This window comes from Tetrahymena thermophila, assembly GCF_000189635.1.
Source record: "Tetrahymena thermophila SB210 genomic scaffold scf_8254617, whole genome shotgun sequence".
Taxonomy (NCBI): Eukaryota; Ciliophora; class Oligohymenophorea; order Hymenostomatida; family Tetrahymenidae; genus Tetrahymena; species Tetrahymena thermophila.
The window spans coordinates 757,084-776,283 of record NW_002476387.1 but is presented as its reverse complement, the minus strand read 5'-3'; the positions used below and the strand labels follow the sequence as shown (position 1 = coordinate 776,283).

Sequence of the window (19,200 nt, the reverse complement as noted above, 5' to 3'; positions counted from 1 at the left end):
TTTAAATAATAAGAATACATTTCATATTAAAAAATAAAATATTATTTCAAAAATATTAATTTTATCAAAAAGTTAAAATATAAAAAAATACAATTGATAATAAAAAAATATGTAATTACATAGAGAAAATAACTGTTTCTAATTTCAATGATTTATAAATAAATGCAAGGATCTTTATATTTATTTATAATTTTTGAATTTTATAACCTTCTTTTTTAATAAATCAATAATTTATTTTCACAATATTTGATTAAACAAAAAATCATTTAGACTCTCAAGTCAATAAACAAAATATTATTAATAGAAAGGGTTAGCAATTTATTAAATAATAGAGTCAACTATGAGTATTTAGTATAGCTTGTTTTTTTTCTAGAATTTATCTTAGTTAATAGAAAATGATTCTTACAAATTTCTTTGTTTTATTTAAAAAAAAGCGAATCATTTAGTTATAATGGAAGCCCATTCTAGTTAGTGTTTAATGACACAATTGGATTCATTTAAGGAAGTAAAAATTTGGATAAAACTCAACAATTTTTTTTTTATTTTATAAAAATGTAGGCAAACTAAAATGATTTTTTATTATTTAATGTAATTTAGGCACTCTTGTTTTATGGGATCTTGCTACTGATAAGAAAGACTACATTCAGTAATTTTAATAATGTTGAAATAAAATTCAATAAATTTAAATAAAAATAATAAAGTTCATAGAAAAATGGGTTTTAATCGTTTGTCGCTCATCCAAAAAAAGGAATCATTGTAGTTGCTGAGTATAGCTTGAATCCTAAAGTATTTATCTATTCTTATCCTCAAAAAAAGCTTCTGAGAACTTTAGAAAGTAAATAATCTAAAATTTTTAATGAAATACATTTTAAATATCAACAAGCATTTTATTAAGGCTATTTTTAAAATAAAATATTAGATGTGTCTGAGTTAGAAATTATTCAAATGGATATTTCATTCGATGGCAAAAAATTATTAGTAGTTAATGGGGTTCCTAAATTTGAAATTCAAGTTTATGATTTAGAGACTGGACAAAGACTTTCAGGAACTAATAGTTCTATACCATTAAGAAATAAGTTCATCAAAGCATAGTTTTCTCCATCAAAGGATACAACATTTTGTGTTCTTTATGAAAATAACTTAGTTCTATGCGAAATATTTCCATCTTTTGAAGTAGACTAAAACTCTTAAGAAGTTCTTTAGAATATCAGAATTGACTAAAATAATAAAATATCTGAAAAGTCAACATTCAAAAATTTCATTTGGGATGAATAGAATAACGTAAATATAAAATTTTTATTGTTTATAACTTAGTAAAATTGTTATGTTTTTTTGCAGATTTACTTGGCAGATGAATATTTTGTTAGGTATTTGAATGGCACAGACTTATCTGAAATTATGAATAAAGACTGTGAATACTTGGTTGAATTCTTTGTCTTAACTTAGAAACATTTAATCATTATCCTTTAAAATGGGTATTTTAGAATTAAAGAAATTCATTTTATTAAAAACAAAATTTAATAGAAAATTTGAATGGATTTACAAATACGATCCAGCTAACTTGAATGAAGATGAGATTAAACCATTTAAACTTGAAAAAACCTACTTATATGATGAAGAAAAGCTTGTTAATATTTTATACAATCAAACTTATTCTAAGCTCTATGCAGGCTCAAACTAAGGAAGTATTATTATATTCCCAGTTGAAGGTGAAACATTTGACATAGAAGAGGAAGAGGAATAGCAAGATAAAGAAAATGAAAATGTAAAAGAAATATTTTTTTTTACTAATATTTGAAAAAAAATAATAAAAAATAAAAGCATTCAGACAATGAAGATGAAAGCAGAGAAATAGAAATTCAAACAGAAAAAAAAGGACCATATCCATTTAGCCCTATTGTCTTTATCCGTGAATTAGAAAACTAAAATGTAGTAATTACTGTTACATAAAATAGCTACATCTATTTTTGGGATATTGAGAAAAGTAAAAATTTATTTTACAAAAAATTGTGATTGTTTTTTAAAACTAATTTATTTTTAAAAAATTAAGAAATATAAGTTTCTACCTTCAAACTTAACTGTACCATAGTCTGTGGAGATATACATCCAAATTCTAAAACACTTATACTAGGTTCAAGTAGCGGAGTCATTAGAATTTTGGATATTTCTAACTTAAATGGAGTCCATTTATTGAAACAAATAAAAGTTCTGAAAGATAAAGTATGAACTTAATTTTAAAAAATTAACTCATTTTGAAGCAATTCAATAATTGTTTGTTTGACTCATTATTTATAATTTATGATTATATTTATTTAATTAAATAGCCTGTTTCAAATTTACACTTTAATCCTGACGGTTCTATGTTCTTCGTAAGTTCAACTGAATCTAAAAAAATATATCTAATCAACTCGACCAAGTATAACATTATTGGATACATTGCTCTTCCTGCTAAAGTAAATACTGCTTGCTGGAATACCTCCCAAAAGCTTGTTATCCCAACTCATAAAAATGTTTTGTTTGTCCTTCTAAATTACTTTTTAATAAGTCTCATTGTTCCAGATGCTACTTATTAAAATAAAGATTAATTAAAAATTGATAATGATGTTTGCCCTGTTTATGCTCGTAAAATAGACCCTGATATGAATCATATTGCTGTTAACTAAGTTACTGGTGATATACTTATGACAGGAAAAGATAAGATTGTGAAAAGATACAAATAGCCTGAAGAACTCTATGCAAAGATGGATACAAGAATAAAAGTAGGAGGAGCTCCGATTGAAGAATAAGATGGCCATCCACTTCCAAGTAATTAATTAATAAATAAGCAAATAAAAAATTTTAATAATAAATTTTTCGAAAATAGCTAATGCCATGATAATTAGTGATTAGTTTAATCTTTTAATTACTGGAGGATAAGATGGTTCTATTTACTTAAGAAACTTGGAAAAATTATCTGAATTCTAGCAAATTAAATCTCATAATTGGAAAATAAACGGAGTTAGCACTCTTGATTTCTCAAAGAAGTACAAACTACTTTACAGTGGTGGATATGATGGTTCATTCTTTGCCTGGAGTCTTGATAAAGTTTCCTTCCAAAATATCTAAAGAAATTATGAAATATTGAGAGAAGACGTTAATATTTAAGATCTTCCTGATGAAAAAGTTATGCATTATCAAAAAGGTATATATTATTTTATTTATTTTTAAACATGATAATTAAAAATTTAATTAACTAAATAAATTAAGTTCTTGAAGAAGAATTGATAAAGTCAAAAAAAGAGGTAAATGAGCAATCTAAAAAAGTTATTGAAGAGGGATTGAAAAAAATTTAAAATAAATTGTTGGAATTACTAGATCATAACAAAAATGAGGCTGAAGAACTTGAAAAATTAGAAAGAGATGATTTCGTTATTGATATTGATACTAAAAACAAAATTTTAGATTCTGGAAAGCAATAACGCAAGCAAATTAAAGAAACAGCTAAAAGGGAGAACTTGAAATAAGAGATTATTCACTCAAAAATTAAAGAAAAGACTTGGGATTAGATGGCAGTGTAACTAAAAGGTATTAATGGTTTAAAGAGCAAATATCTCGTATATAATTACCATATTAGAAAGAGAACTGCAGATGAGGAAAGAAAGTAAATAAATAAATTTCTGTTGAGATTAGTGTTTATTTAAATAAATAATTTAGATTAAAGATAGTCAAGGATTTGAGAAGAATTGAAATTAGAGAACAAAAGGCTAGAAAAGAGGCAAAAGATTAAGTACTCAAGGAAATCATTCCTGTTGAAGATTTGATTAAGAAACCAGAAGAATATATCATCAATGCAGGTCCTGGTAAGTAAAAACTTGTCTTGATAGACTATGAAAAGAAAGAAGAGACTAAGGATGATAAAAATAAAGGAGCTGGTACAACTTAAACTGGTCCCGCTGGATAAACTGCAGGCTAGGGGTTCGGAGGACGTGCTCGTCATGGAGCTGCACAAGCTAAGAAAGAAGAGAAGAAAGTTGAAGAGGTCCACCATGAAGAAAAAGAAAAGAAAGAAGTTGAGGAAAAAGAAGAAGTGATTAAATTAATTATTTCAAAATTTATTTTAATAAATATTTTTTTTATTTAGGAAAAGAAAGATGAAGATGACCTCGGAGAATGGGACTTTTTATATGGAGCATTTGAATTGTTTACAAACAACAGAAAAAGAAACCAAATAATTATTTTGCAAAACATCATTTTTAAGGTCAAAGAAGAGTTCAACAAGGAATTCGATAAGATGATGCAATAAAGGTAGGTCTAGGTAGATATGATTGCTGAAAAAAATAAAAGAATTTAAGAAATTCTTCATGAACTTCACAAAGAAGAAGAAATATTTGAACCTAACAAAAATATTCTTGAAAATCCTGAAAGGGTATTGGAAGTTGATCCTTCTGAAATCGCCTTTAAGAAATTCTTAACTCGTGAAGAGAGAGAAAAAATAGAGAGAGATCGTTTAAGAGAAGAAGAAAGACAAAGAGCACTCAAGCAAGACGATGCAGGAGTATGCTATATAATAAGTATTTTAATGTATTTAAAATGATTTTTTTTTAGGTTAGAGCTTTAAAAGATATGATGGGAGGTACTCTTGAAGAAAAGAAGGAAAATCCTCTCGATGAAGGACTTGAAATGGAAGAATGGATGAACAAGCCATTGGAAGAAATGAATGAAGAAGAAAGAGTTAGATTTAAGGAGTATGAAGTCAAGAAGTAAAGACTTGAAGAAGAAAAAGAAAAGATCAGAAAAAATCTTGAAAATGAGTTGAAAAAACTTAAAAGTGATGTTAATGAAATCTGCTAAAAGTTTGATGAAAAACTTTTATTGACTTTCAAAAGAAAGCTTGAATTCGACTACAGAGTTTACGAATAGGAACTATATATTGTTAAATTAGCTTAACAGATCTTGAAGTAGTAGAATATTATAATACAATTAGATCAATATGATGTAACCATCAACAAACTAACTGATTAAGTTAGAAAAGGACAAGCGAATAGGGAAATTCTCCACGAATTCAAATAAGAGGTAGATTAAAATAAGAATAAATTATAAGATCAATATTAGAACTCATTGAACGTTAAACCATCTTATGGAGTTGATCCTAACAAAATAAGAAACATTTGGGTTTATGCCTTTGAAGAATAGAAGAAGGATGAAAGAAAAAGTAATTTCCTTCTAAATATTTTTTTAATTTGTTTGCATTTTACTCATAAATAAAGAAAAAGAAATCGAAGATAAAATTATGAATGATCCAAAATACAGAAATGAATTACAAAAATTAGATCCTTTCATCGAACTAAATAAGAAAGGTAAATGAAAAAATTTTCATAAATGAAAAAACATAAATTTTAATGATAAATCTAATAGAGATTAAAAAGAAACTTGATGGAATATTCGACTCATATGTTGATGATATCAGAGAAAAAATTACTAATATGCAAATGTTTGAAAAACAAAGTAAATCATTAAAAATAAAAAAAAAATAAATTAATTTCTGTTAATTTTGAAGATGAGGAACATGGAGTCAAGTTCATAAAAGACGTCTTACAATAGAGATTCTAATTCAAAAAAGAATTGGATCAAAGTGAAGTTGAATTTAGAGATATTAACAATTCAATTACTAACTTCGAGAATGATCTCTTTGCATTATGTAAAATAAATATATATTTATTTATACATTTTATTTTATTTTGAAGATGAAAAATGGTTTTATTTGATTTATTATTGATTTATAAAAGAACAAAAGCTAAAAGAGCAAAAGAGTGAATAAAGAGCCCACATTTAGGCACTTAAAAAAGGAAAATCTAATATAGAATTAATTATCAGATTTAAGTAGGGCTTTGTTGAAATTCCCTCTGACAAGCCAGTTCCCAGTATAACAGATGCAATATTAATCCCTAGAGATGAAATAGAGAAAAAGAATAAAAGAATAGATTAGGAAGGTAAAAAGAAGATTAGACTTATGGAAGATATCAAAAATATTAAATTCGAAGTCGCAGAAGCTGAATATGATTTGAAAAAAAGAGATTTAAATGAATAGAAAGTAAGATGTAGTACTAGAGAAGTTCAACTTTTACGTGTCAAAAAAGAAATGTAAGTAGCCTTAACAAAGAAAGACATGAGATTGAATGAAGTAAAATTATAGTTTAAATTCATTTTATAGCTTTTTATTAACTTAAATTTTAAAATAAAATTAGTCTGCATTAAAGAATTTATAGGAATAAATTGAAAAAGTTAAATAAGCAACAGATAAGCTAGTCAATATTTATGAAAAGAAATGTAAAAAAATTGATGAATAAATAGAATTTATTAGAAGAGAAAATGAATAACTTCGTGCACAGGGTGTTAGTTTAAGAGTACATTATTTTATCAATTTTTAATATCTAAATGTATATTTAACTTTATTAGAATACTGTACAACAAGAAGAAAAATTCTCTGCTACTATGTTTAAGAAAAACCAATAGTAAGGAGCAGACGATAAAACAGATTTCGAAGCATACGATAAATTTAAGTAATTTTTCATTATCTGAATACTTTTTTAAGCGTTATTTCTAAACAAATTATAGATAAATCATGAACAACAGATAGTTATTCACTAGAGTTAAAAGATAGACCGAAGAAATAGAATTGTTGCGTGAAGAACTAGGAAAATTAAAAGCCAGAACTTTTGCTAACTTCACTGCAGTCTAAAAATACTGAGAAAAATAATTTAAAAATTAATTTTTATACTATAAAATTAGTTTTAATTTTAAATTGTAATCATATTTCATATAATTAAAACCTAAATTTCATTTAACTAAATAACTATCTTATTTCTAATGATTTTAAAAAATAAAATATTATTTAAATCTAAAATTTGAAGTAAAAAAAAAATTATTAAAATCTAGAATTATTTACTTTGTTTTGTTATATTTTATTATAAAAAAATTTTATAAATATTTTTAATAAATTAACTTTGGAACTTGTAAAAAGATATTTTAATTTTTATAAATTAAATATTTTTTTAGAATTATGTTTGGTGTTTAATCTAAATTTTCATTTATCAACAATTAGTTAATATTTTTTTTTATTAAATTTTAGCTAAAAAATTTAGCTAAGCTAGTTAATAAAATCCACTGATTTTTAGTTGATAATACTATTATCATAATTTGATGATATCCTTCTACTTTTTTATAAATTAATTAACGCAAAAATATCAATCTAATATTGTTAATATAAATAATACAATAATTAAGTTTAACAAAAATTATGATTAAAAAACAAGATATTATGGAATAAAAATAAACTAATCTTAAGGCTCGCCTTGATCTTAAGGAGATCAAGAATGTTGAGGAAAGTGAAGATAGATATATTTTAAATAACTACAAGCTTAAAAAAAAAAAAATTACCAAACCTGGTTAAAAACTAAATGAGTTTGAGAACATTAATGATTAGTAGAACTTATCAATACATAGTAATTCAAAGATTGGCTAGGATAATAAAACATAAAGATAAGTATCTCACTTAATAGATAATAGCTTTGATAGTAGGTAATAAAGCTGCACTAATAACAGCTTTTATAATTCACAGAAGTTTCATCATTTGCACCCAAAAAAATCTCCTTAAAAAAATTATTTAAAAGCAGATTCATAATATAATCGATACATCAATTAGCAATCTAAGTTAGATATTCCAAAGTCAGAAGTTTAATATACAAATGAATTAAATAAGAAAAAATATGAAATTAATCAAGAAACAGATAAGTAAATTTATTTTTTTATTTTATAAAAACAAATTTAAATGACACTTTTATTAAATAGAGAAAACAACTAATTCTACAAATACCAAATTAAAGGATTTTCAAGATAGAAAAATAATCTCTTTGTGAAAGAGAAGAATAAAGGATTTTATGAATAAAAAAAGTTTTCAAGCCAAAACAATAACTTATAATCTTAGCATTTTTTTAAAAAGAATCATTTAGGAAGTTTTTACAAGAAAAGATCCTTTTGTAGTTAAAATGGAAATGATGAATAGTCATTTGAAAGTCTATCAATTAGTGATCCCAAAAGCAATAATTACGATGAGGATATTAAAATTAAACAAAAAAAAGGTGCTTTTATTGGCAGTGGATAATCTAAATAAATATTCTTAGTAAATGAAGAAAAATAAGCAAATAAATATGAGAAATTAAATAACAAATTGGAAAAGATCGAAATAAAGCCATAAAATAAAATATTAAATGAAGATGGTTAACTAAATGTAGGAAAATAATTGTAGGAATAATTTGATTAAATAAGAAGTAGTTTAAAATAAAATGAGGTGATTTCATAAACTATAGCAGAGAAATAAACCTCTGTTTCAAATTTACTAAATAGTTTTAGAAGTTTAAAAGAAATTTTAAATTATTTTTATTCTTACCAAAATGTTAATAAGATTTCAAGAGAAGTTTTTGAGAAAGTTTACTTACTTAATTTAAAATAGAAGGAAACTAATGTTATTCCGATAGAAATAAAAACAAATTCTTGCAATATTGTTGTTATTAATCAAGGAGAGGCTGTAAAAATAGATCTTCCTAAAGTCCTCTCTTTTCAAAATTGTATGCTTGATCCTAGAAAGAAAAATATTAAATCAAATTATAAATGATAAATTTTATTTATATTTTCTATAAATTGTTTATTTTTTGTTTTGATTTATGAAAAAAAAAAATTTTAATTTTGATTTCTAATAATTAGAATTATATTTCTAATAATTAGCTTTGACTTTGGTTTATAAATAGTCAGTACAAAAAAAGAATTTAAATTAAATTAATATAATAATACAATATTTTAAAAATAAATAAATTTAGGAAATGTTGAAATAGAGATACTAAGATTATATAAAAGGATAAAACAAAGATGAATCATTTGATGACTCTTTGAAGATTAAGTAGAAAATAATTTAAAGACCTTAAAATAAAAAATAAAATAATTAGTAAAATAAAAAACCTATTTTAAATATAAATTAACAGCATAAAAGCTAATCGATAAATGATAATAATAAGTCACTGTTTACGAAATAATAGAATTTACATTAGTTTTTAAGCTAAAAATAAAATAATCCTTAGCTTTTATTTAACAAAGAGATCGTACCAAAAAGTAATAATTAAAACAACATGAATTTAAAAAATTAATAAAATGTAATAGTTATTCCAGATAAAAATATCAAAGAAAAAGTTAATGATAAAATATAAATAGATTTAGTTGCTTAAAATACATAATAAAATATTTCTAAATTAGGTAATTCATTTAAAATTGTCGGTAAGCAATAAAATGTTATTGTAATAGATTAAATAGAATAAAAATTAGATTCTTATAGTTAAAATAGGAATAAAAATCTAGATTTCTATGGAATTGATAAAGTTACTTTCGAAAATGATAAGAAAGAAAAAGTTCTTTAATCATTAAAGGAGAGTGATATTGCTAAAATTTAGAGTTTAAGCAAATACAAATAATTGATTGAATATTTTTAGTATGGTAAACTAAAGCCTATACTTTGCTCTATAGCTTATCAAAAAATATTTTGTTAAAGTCTAAAAACTTATTATTCGTTATTCAAAGAAGAAGATAACCATGATCTTATATAGGCAAGAATGGCAAAAATTTCTAAAAATTGCATTATAATAAGGCATAATCCGAAAGTATTTATCAAAGTAGTTGGATTCTTGAATAACTTTCATAGGAATGAAGACGATCCTAGAATATACCACCCTTCAGTTTAATCAAAATTGTTTAAATTTAGCAAACATTAGTGATATTTTAATTAATTTTTTATATTAATTATGTAGTTATTTATATAATATATTAATTATAAGATAGAAAAAACGAATATTTATTATTTTATTAATTTTCAAATTAAATAATTTACTATTCCCTTAAAAAAAAACTCTATGACTTAAAACAAACTTACTTTTTATCAATCGTATTCTTATTTAAAATAAATAATTGTCAACTTTTTTATTGAAAGAATAATTAAATTTTTATATGAAATTGAACTTTGCATAATTTAAAAAATTCTTAAAAAATCTTTAATTTGAATAACATAATAAAAAAATAAATAAATAGAAACAATTTAGGCAATCAAACATCCTGAAAGAAACCATTTTAAGATATAAGAAACAGCGATTCTATTAATAAGATGAACACAAATTAGTAGAATGTAAATTTAAGCTAAAATGAAGGTAATATATCAGTAGACTTAGAATCCTATAACAACATGAGTGAATTTTAGTAGTTAAGAGAAGCAATAATCTAAAACACTTAATAATACTTAGAGTTATGGGACTTAAGTTAAAAGAATATGATTGACATAGAAAAAATTGATGATATGACTGTTAAAATAGAAAAAAAAACATAAGAAACTAGAAAGCTTTGGGAAAATGCTATCGCATCAAGAGGATCAGCTTTGCCTAAAAAGCTTAAGATGTAATACATAAAATATTTAATTGATGTTACCCCTCACAAAGATGAAGGATTTGCCCTCTTAAGAAAATATGAAAGCGATTTATCAATGTATCAAGAAAATGAATTTAAAAACTACGATTCTAATAACAATAAAACTGGTAGAGAAAGCCCTTTTGATAACGAGAAAATGAGAAACATAAAAAGAGAGATTATCACTATTTAAAATAATCAAGAAATTCCAAGATCAGCATTCATACTAAAAGTGTTAGGGTTCGTATTCTTCATCATAATTATAGGACTGAACTCATTAGAATGGCACATGTCAGCAGATAACTTCACAGATCACCTAAAAAATTTAAGAAAAATTTCGTTAACTAATTAATTGTAGACAGAATCTCAAAGTTTAGTCAGCTATATCCAAGACTTAAGCTTTTTACAGTATTAATAATATCAATTAGATTAATAAGATCTCCCTGATAATCAAAAGAACTAATTGAAAGATAACATTTAAAAAAATAAATAGAATTACTTAATAGGCCTATAGGAATCTATCACAAACATTCAAAATATCACTGACAACCTTAAAAATAACTTTACAAGTAGATTAAATGATTATGAAAAAACGATGATTTAAGCTTACACAGGAGTAGATTAACAATAAACAATTGAATCCTCAGTTTAATTAGTAAACTAGAATATCACTCTATTAGCTAGCTAAATTCTTTCTGTTTCCTCTTAAGGCAATTTATCCAAAGCTTTTTCTTACTACTCAAATTAAATTACAAGTGAAGGAGAGCAATAACGTTAAAATGTTTAATACATCCTATTGAATCTTTTGAATGACATCCCTATTCAACAGTAGAAGCTTTATTTGGAGTTTGTTGAGGATTTCTCAAGCGAGACTCAAGAAGTAGCAGATACTAACACAATCATGCTAGTTTTTATTCTTTTTATTGTCTTTTAAATTGTTTTTATTTTAGCTTGGCTTATCATGAAGGTAGGAAAATAGCGTCAAAAAGCCTATAAGAAACTACTTAAAATTCCTGTTGATACATAAGCAAGATTATATGAACAATGCAAATCGCTATTAACAATGCAACTTGGTGTAAATGAGACAGAAGTTGTTAACAAAGTTAAAAACCACAACAAAGATGGATACTAGCATTTTGTAGAAGAAGAGTCTAATGAGGATGCAGGTATATCTAACAAGGATAATAATGATGATCTTCTTAATTCTGAAGTAGATGAAGATGAACGTAAAAAACATCTTTATAACGTTTACAAAACAAAAGTTTTAGTATCAACTGCAATTTTAGTATTCCTAATGATAATTTACTTTATATCAAATTTCTTGGTTCAAAAGTACCTAGCTAATGATATGTAGCTATATGTACATGTAGACAATTCAACTTCTATTTCAGAATCATTCTACATGTTTAGTGATAACACATTTCATATGAATCTATTAAACTGGACTCTTCCTGTAATTCATTAAAACTCATATGATATTTTTAAATTAAATGTACTCAGTATGGAAGAAAAGGAGAAAGATATCAATGATTTTGATAGCCATATTAATAATAAGCCAATGCGCAAGATTTTTGACAAAATTATGAAAAAAGACCCTTGCAAAGTTATTGCTGATGGAAGTACAAAAGTTTATACGGCTGAAGAGTGTGAAGAATTCGGAAATGGGGTTATTAAAAACGGACTTAGTGATGGTATGGAGCTATTCATTAAAGTAGCTAGAGAAGCTCTTACATAGATATAAGCAACTCACAATTCAACTTAAATAATAGTCCGTGACACAATATTACAAGATCCAAAAATTTAAGAAGCTAGAGCACTTTAAAGGATTTATATCAAAGAAGGTTTACTTGTGCTTAAAGATTAACTGAGATAATAAATGGAAAAAGAAATGAATACCTTCTTAAAATGGAAAAAATTCAGCTGGTATGGAGGATTTATCATAATTTTAATTACTTATCTTTAGTTACATTTTAAGCTCATCAGAGAAATTCCCATTGGAATTCTAAGAGCTAGAAAATCTTTAGGGATAATACCTGTTGATAATTTATGATATTATTAATTGTATAATTTCATGTAATCTATCTTTTTAGTATTATAAATTAATTAATATAAGGCACATTTATTAAATTTATTTCTCATAAATTAAATTTCTTTATTTTTATAATAAAAATTTCAACTAGCCACTAAATTAAAAATCATAAATTATTATTAAAATAAAATCCTATTTATTATAAATTACATTTTTTTTAATGTTTTTATTTATGATAAACATAAGTGCATTAAAAATTTATAATTATTATAGATTTGAGTTAAAATTATAGAAAAAATATTTTTTAAAAACCAGTCAAATAAAAATTCTCTAATTATAAGTAATAAAAAAAATAGAACTTTAATTATAAGCACAGAAAAGTAAGTAAGCTAGCTTGTAAAATTTATATATACCTTAAATTCATTTTTAGCTATAATATAATAAACCATTAAACCAAAATTGCAAGAGAATATTATAAAGTATCTTTTGCTTTAAAAAATTAAGGTATTTAGTGGTATTAATTGAGGATTAAAGGTATATTAAAATGACTAAAAAAAATTGTATTGTTAGCAATAAAACAATTGTATATAATTGATATTTTAACAAATTAATAAATTTTATTATAAAAATTTTAAATTCAATTCAAAAACATTAAAAAAAAATAGATTTATGCAATAAAAATAAAATACTTAAATGAATACTTAAATTAAATGCTAATATTCTCTGCTAAAATAAATTCTAAAGAAAACAACTTAAATTATTTTCAGCCACTCCTTAAAAGTTTTATTAAAAACTGTTTACTGGTTTAGGCATATATATAGTATTGCTTCATTTAGTTTATAATTTAATCAAATCACCTAGACCTTAGTAATTTAAAATGGTGGGATTTAAAGAAAGAAAAAATTAATTTGTAAATATATAAGAATATTTATTTATTATTTCATCATCTAGTAAAGAAATAGCCTCCCTTTTCTTATCTAGAATATCCATTGTTTGTAGACTTAGAATGGTAGTCATTAAATACGAATGGGAATTTTCCTACTCCATTATAACGATTAACATGACTTTCATGCTATTTAAGGAGATTTAAGGACTTCAATTTGTAAATACTCTCCATTAGCTGTTTATTTCCCATAAAAACATCACCTTCTGATACTATATTTTCTATGATTCCATTTTTAATAGTAGTTTTAGGTACTGTTTTGGTTCTTTCATCAAAATACAATTTTTCTCTCAACTTTTCCTATACTCTTTTATTTTGCATGATTGAATTAAAGGTTGTAGAATTATTATTTGTGCTTCTTCTTACACTTTCTTAAGAAGTATATATTTATCTTGAGCCATTGCTATTATAAAAATTGTTTCCAGTTTTAGCATGAATGTTACGCTTTTAAAGCTAATTAGTATATGCTCCACTGCCGTAAGGTTATGGGTAAAGTAGTAATTTATTAGAGTTAGAATCTTTTTGCAGGGCATTTCTGGATTCATGTAAAGAATGCTTTGAATGGACATGAGGGCAGTGTTCTGGACAATGCTCCCCTTCCAAATTATTGTAGTAGCTCTAACCATTAAATTAATTGTATTGCTAGTCTAGATAAACATTTGTTCTTAACTTAGATTGAATTTTACTCTAAGGATTGTGATGAGGTGATCTGAGTCTGCTTCCAGAATAGTTAAACTGTTTTTCGATATCGTTTTATAATTAGAGTTTTGCATGATGTGCATAGTGTGGAGAATAGATTTAAGAAGCTCCAGGTTGATAGCTAGAGTAGTTATTGAGTACAGCATTTTAATGTCTTGCCTATTATTCTTCTTCTTTGAATTGATGAACTCTGCTATTATTTCCTTATTGAATAGACCCATTATGCATATTTGCAGCTTCGTCTAGGTCAGGAACATGTACTTAGAATTTGTCATTCTAAGAGTATGGCTATTCTGAAAATTTTACTGAATGGGTAAGTGTGCTCATTTTTATTTACTTTACTTTACTAAATATATTTATTTAATATACTTACAAGTTACCTTTTCTTTAGATTTTTTATTGATTTTCTTTTGAATTGGAGTTATTGGTTTTTAATTTATTTCACTGAATGGCATCATAAAATTAATTGATTAATTAATTAGTCATTAAATTATTTATTACTTTAAATGTCATTAAATAAAATGAGAAAAATAAATTACAAATCGACCAAAGTAAAATCAATCAATTAAGGTTTTTGATAATCTAATTTATCAGTTTATAAATCAAAATTGATTGATAATTATTTAGTATCAATATGATTAATTTAATAAGCTCTTCTTAATATTGCAAATAATCTTTATAACTCACTGAATAAATATTTAATTTAATAAACGAATTCATTTATTTTTTAATAATTTTAGATTTATTTTGGAAATAAAAAGCAAATAAAACGAGCTTTATTTGATTAATATTTTATTTTATAATTTATTTGATTTCTTTAAAGTAATCAAAATAATTTTCAAAATCAATAAGTTTGTTAAATTAAATTTACTATTAGAATTCCAAAAATAAACAAACAATTTAATATAAAATTATTATTGGTTGAGAAATCTAAGTTTTATAACAAAAATAATCAAATAAAAACTATTAATTTCAAAAGGGAGAAGAACTAAAATAATTCTACTCAAGCATTTTATAGCAAAATCAAAAAATATACCCTCTCATCAAAATAATAAGAAGGTGAATTACTTTTTTATTTAATTTATTATAAAAATTAAAAAAAATAATAATATATCAATTAGAATAATAATAATATCTTAGCTAGGAAGCCTTTTCAAAAATATAAATTATTTTTAAAGTAAATAAATAGCATCATTTTCAGTAAGGATGAAGAGCATTCAACTCTCTTAGTTTTGTTTTTAATTAAGAGATATTTCCATCAAGTAGCTGAATTTCTTCATTTATATCATTTTTACGTCTTATATTTTGAGCATTTTTTAACTTAGCCTCTTCTAGCCTTTATAACTCATTTTTTAGCTTTATATTAAATATTTAATAAACAAACATTTTCTTTTTAAAATAAATTTTACCTTATCTTTTTCTATGTTAAGCATCATCAAGTTATTTTCAATATTTTTAATTTACATTTATGGGTCTACTTATCCTTTAGGTTAATGATTTTGGTCAAAACTTTGATTATTTTTTTTGTTTTATGGTGGAGAATTTTTAAATCTATCGTTAATGTAGTCGTTGTATAGCTATGAATATTCATTATTTGTGTTTCTCTCATAATTTTAACCTCTGCCTTATTGTTAATTTTATTAAGGATAATTTTAGTTCATATTTTGCTAAATACGGTATTGCTGATTAACGTATTCCTAATCTTTGTCTAGTTATTACTTTGCATTTTTATACATCTTATCCAATTACTCTTAGTTTTAATTTTATTGACCGGCACCAGGTGCATTAAAATTGAGTTATCTTTAAACTTAATCATTAGTTTAATTCTAGTGCTAATAATTTTAATTATTTTAATTCTTTTCAGCTTTTTAGTTTTGTTCAGGTACTTCCCAAGCCAAAAAATTTGAAGGAGTAATTGTATTTCTGTTTTTGAGCTACTAGAAAATCAAGTTATTTTCAGCAGATATTTGCTTAGCATCAATATATGCTTGCTGGTTATTTTACTTTTACATTTATTTCCTTTTATTATTTTATGGACTTTCCTAAATATTTTCTGAACCTATGTTATAGGTTGTTTACATTTAATTTTAAACAGTTATTTTTCCTCTTGAGTCATTCATTAATAAGCTTTTATTTTAAGGTGAATTTTATGAATAAAGTCTCTCATTTGAATTTCCAGCACGTCTACCATAAGTTTAATCTTAAGTATAAGAATTATTCATTTGTACTCTGCTGTTGTTTAGTTACTAATTCTTTTTATTTTGTTCTTACTAATTTAATGTTTTAAATGTCCTAGAAATATCTTCGTTGCTTCTTCCTCCATAAGGAATAGGTTAAATAGCAACAGGCTAGTTAATTTCTTACTTATTCTAAAAAAGAAATAATTTTTTCAAAATGAATTTATTTATACTTAAAAATTACCATTAATTGAGTTTCAGCTCTTTAGAGTAAACCTTTGAGTTAATAGATCTCCTAATAGCTGCTTTCTAATTGCTAGTGAAGCTATGTTTCTCTTTATGATTTTTCAATTAACATGTGTTTAGCACTATAAATATCTTATTTTTATTATTCAATAAAGAAGTTCATATCTTTGATTTAGATTTTTAAATCATCGACTTCGCTATAAAGTCTTTTATTTTCATTAATAATATTCTATTATTAAGTTTATAAGTCCATGAATTATTTATTATTAGATTAGCTGCCTTACAAATCTCTTATCAATTGATCTTTATCATCTCTAAGTTAGCTTATTATGTTATCTTATTGAATTCTATTTTTTAAATTTTTTATTTTGAAAATAAATTTTAAATTTGACTTAAAAAATAAAAGATTAGCTTCTTTGCTCAAGTGAAATTATTAATAAATATTAAATAGAATTAAATAAATAAACTTAAAATTACTGTTGTTAAGCATATTTTTATTTTTAGGCTTCCAATTAATTTTTTGCATATTAAAGTTCATCCTCTTTTCTCATTATTTCTCTCTTTGATTCTCTGCAATTTTTTAATTAATTTAATTAATAAAAGCTTAACCCAAATAAAATTTTTTACTTTAACTAATCTTTAGTATCTTCAAACTGGCTATTAAGATCTCTATTATCTTCCTCTAGTTTAGTGAGTTTAAGTTACTCGTAATTTATCTTTTACTTTAGTCTTTCATTTTCTTGCTTTAAAGTATCTTCTCTTGTTTACATTTCATAAAGCTTTTATTTAATAAGATCATAAGAATATTTAATTTTTTTATTCAATTATTTACTCTATCTTTGAGATTCGAAATTGTGTCTTCATAATTTAAAATTGCTTATTTATTTAATTCCTTGTCTTTATAGGCTTACTGCTTAAAGTCATCAAAATTTTAACTGATACGTGAAATTTAAGATTCTAAATCTGCACATCTTTATTAAAGATTATATATTATTTCATCTTGATACTGTGGATGTCTATATTGATGGGGAGGAAAGCTTTGCTACGGATGTGGTGGGTAATTCATGGGTTACCTGTAGTTAGCTTATCTTCCTTTATTGCTACCACTGTTCGTTCTTCCTCCACTCCCTGTAGTTCTTTAGTACTAATTATTGTATTAATCGTAATCTCCATCATACCATCTATTTTCTCTAGCTTAATTAGGCTGGCTTTAATATTAGTTAAGTCCTTACTGGCTTTAAGACGTTTTCATTCTTTAGTTAGAAAAATAAGTATCATTATTGTCATATGGAGGAAATACTCTACTTCCTTGATAACTGCTGTAATAATTGTTTGCAGGTACTAACTATGAATGACCTATTAGCTCTTCTTCTTCTTAGCTATATTATTAGTCCTTAATTGGAAACCTTCTGTTATAGTTATCTATTTTTATTGGCTAGCCTTTATTAGGAGATTGACTATTTTATCTTCTATTTTACTAAGGAAATTCCTAAGATCTTTAAAACTCTTAAGAGTTACTGAATTCTCCACCACGAGAAGAGTTATTTCTTTGAGGAGGAGATTTGCTCTTAGTTAGTTATTGATGAGGAGAGCCATGCTAAAAATTTTAATCTTGCTAATAAAAATCATTATGACCATAAGGAGATTAGCGATTTTGATCTCTTTATCTATATGATGGAGGATATGGTTAGAATTAATTGTTGTAATGATGATCATCATAATACTAATTATCGTCATCATACATTTACTAATCATGATACATCTACTTTTGTTTCTTTCCACTTTCCTCTGATAATACTCTTTGATTATGGCCTAAATTCTTTTTGCTACCCATTCTTTGAGGCGTTTAATTAAAATGACTACTTTCCTCTGATATAGTATTCATTCTTAAATATGAATGGGGGGCTTCTTGACTCCTAGCACGCCCATCTTTTCTTCTATTTTATACTTAATTTTTCTAGTAAAACTCTCCTCTAATAAATTTCTAAAAAACCTTTTTCCTTTTAATTTCATCATAGTCAAGACGCTAAACGATTTCGGATGCTTTTTAAATGATTAATTATAAATTGTTATTTGAAAAAATAAAAATTAGAATAATCAAAAATGAAATTTAAGTAAAAATGAAAATAATAGGATACTTATGTCAGTCATGAATTCAGATATAAAATTGAATGTTTTTATAAGAATTTGTTTAATCCTATTTGTAAAGAGCTTAAGCTTATTATTTAAAAGTTATAAAACGATCTAATAAGTTACTAACTATTGTTATAATTTTTAATAATCGATTGATTGACAATTTTATGTTTTATGTATGCCTTTTAAAATCAAAAAAAGATAATTAAATTTTTATTATTTTTGCTTTTGTTAAGTAAATAAAATGAAAAATAAAAGCAGCTAAAGTATTTTGTTTTAAAATAAATCAATAATTAATTGAATTCTATAAAGAGCTATTTTGGTTGATTAATATTAAGTATTAGTTTCTTAAATAATTTTTATTATGCATTAATAATTATTGTATTGATTGAATTTAAATTTTTTGATTAATTTGTTTCTTTTGAACTCTTTCAATTCATAAATAAATAAATAATCACTAAAAAGATATGTGTTTTAAATAAATTTGAATTTTTTTG

General features: G+C 24.0%; 6 protein-coding genes across 6 annotated transcripts; 3 read left to right on the top strand and 3 right to left on the bottom strand. All coding sequences in view use genetic code 6, as the record gives it.

The window, feature by feature from the left end:
- Positions 1–340: 340 nt before the first annotated feature.
- On the top strand, positions 341–6,727 carry TTHERM_00196190 (hypothetical protein; the record flags this gene model as incomplete). Its single annotated transcript, XM_001017273.3, has 22 exons — positions 341–351; positions 435–505; positions 598–646; positions 702–835; positions 920–1,281; positions 1,339–1,475; positions 1,525–1,765; positions 1,822–1,984; positions 2,051–2,220; positions 2,325–2,805; positions 2,864–3,181; positions 3,247–3,640; positions 3,694–4,066; positions 4,121–4,534; positions 4,585–5,191; positions 5,247–5,336; positions 5,395–5,484; positions 5,537–5,677; positions 5,766–6,160; positions 6,225–6,383; positions 6,436–6,539; positions 6,595–6,727. The coding sequence occupies 22 exons, from the start codon at positions 341–343 to the stop codon at positions 6,725–6,727; spliced, it is 5,037 nt and encodes a 1,678-aa protein (XP_001017273.3).
- A 549-nt stretch (positions 6,728–7,276) lies between these two features.
- TTHERM_00196180 (hypothetical protein) lies at positions 7,277–8,650 on the top strand (the record flags this gene model as incomplete). The annotated part of the gene is made up of 2 exons (XM_001017272.4): positions 7,277–7,770; positions 7,828–8,650. 2 exons carry the CDS (start codon positions 7,277–7,279, stop codon positions 8,648–8,650), a joined length of 1,317 nt encoding a protein of 438 aa, XP_001017272.4.
- Positions 8,651–9,158: 508 nt separating this feature from the next.
- On the top strand, positions 9,159–9,797 carry TTHERM_00196170 (hypothetical protein; the record flags this gene model as incomplete). The annotated part of the gene is made up of 1 exon (XM_001017271.3): positions 9,159–9,797. The coding sequence occupies one exon, from the start codon at positions 9,159–9,161 to the stop codon at positions 9,795–9,797; it is 639 nt and encodes a 212-aa protein (XP_001017271.3).
- A 1,638-nt stretch (positions 9,798–11,435) lies between these two features.
- Positions 11,436–11,948, bottom strand: TTHERM_000196169 (transmembrane protein, putative; the record flags this gene model as incomplete). The annotated part of the gene is made up of 1 exon (XM_012797913.1): positions 11,436–11,948. One exon carries the CDS (start codon positions 11,946–11,948, stop codon positions 11,436–11,438), a length of 513 nt encoding a protein of 170 aa, XP_012653367.1.
- Positions 11,949–13,448: 1,500 nt separating this feature from the next.
- TTHERM_00196150 (hypothetical protein) lies at positions 13,449–14,558 on the bottom strand (the record flags this gene model as incomplete). The annotated part of the gene is made up of 1 exon (XM_001017269.4): positions 13,449–14,558. Exon 1 carries the CDS (start codon positions 14,472–14,474, stop codon positions 13,449–13,451), a length of 1,026 nt encoding a protein of 341 aa, XP_001017269.3. The 5' UTR covers positions 14,475–14,558.
- Positions 14,559–15,344: 786 nt separating this feature from the next.
- TTHERM_00196140 (hypothetical protein) lies at positions 15,345–18,970 on the bottom strand (the record flags this gene model as incomplete). Its single annotated transcript, XM_001017268.2, has 7 exons — positions 18,709–18,970; positions 17,403–18,613; positions 17,198–17,349; positions 17,048–17,140; positions 16,569–16,917; positions 15,557–16,516; positions 15,345–15,503 (listed from the first exon to the last, which is right to left on the bottom strand). Exons 1-7 carry the CDS (start codon positions 18,719–18,721, stop codon positions 15,345–15,347), a joined length of 2,937 nt encoding a protein of 978 aa, XP_001017268.2. The 5' UTR covers positions 18,722–18,970.
- Positions 18,971–19,200: the final 230 nt, after the last annotated feature.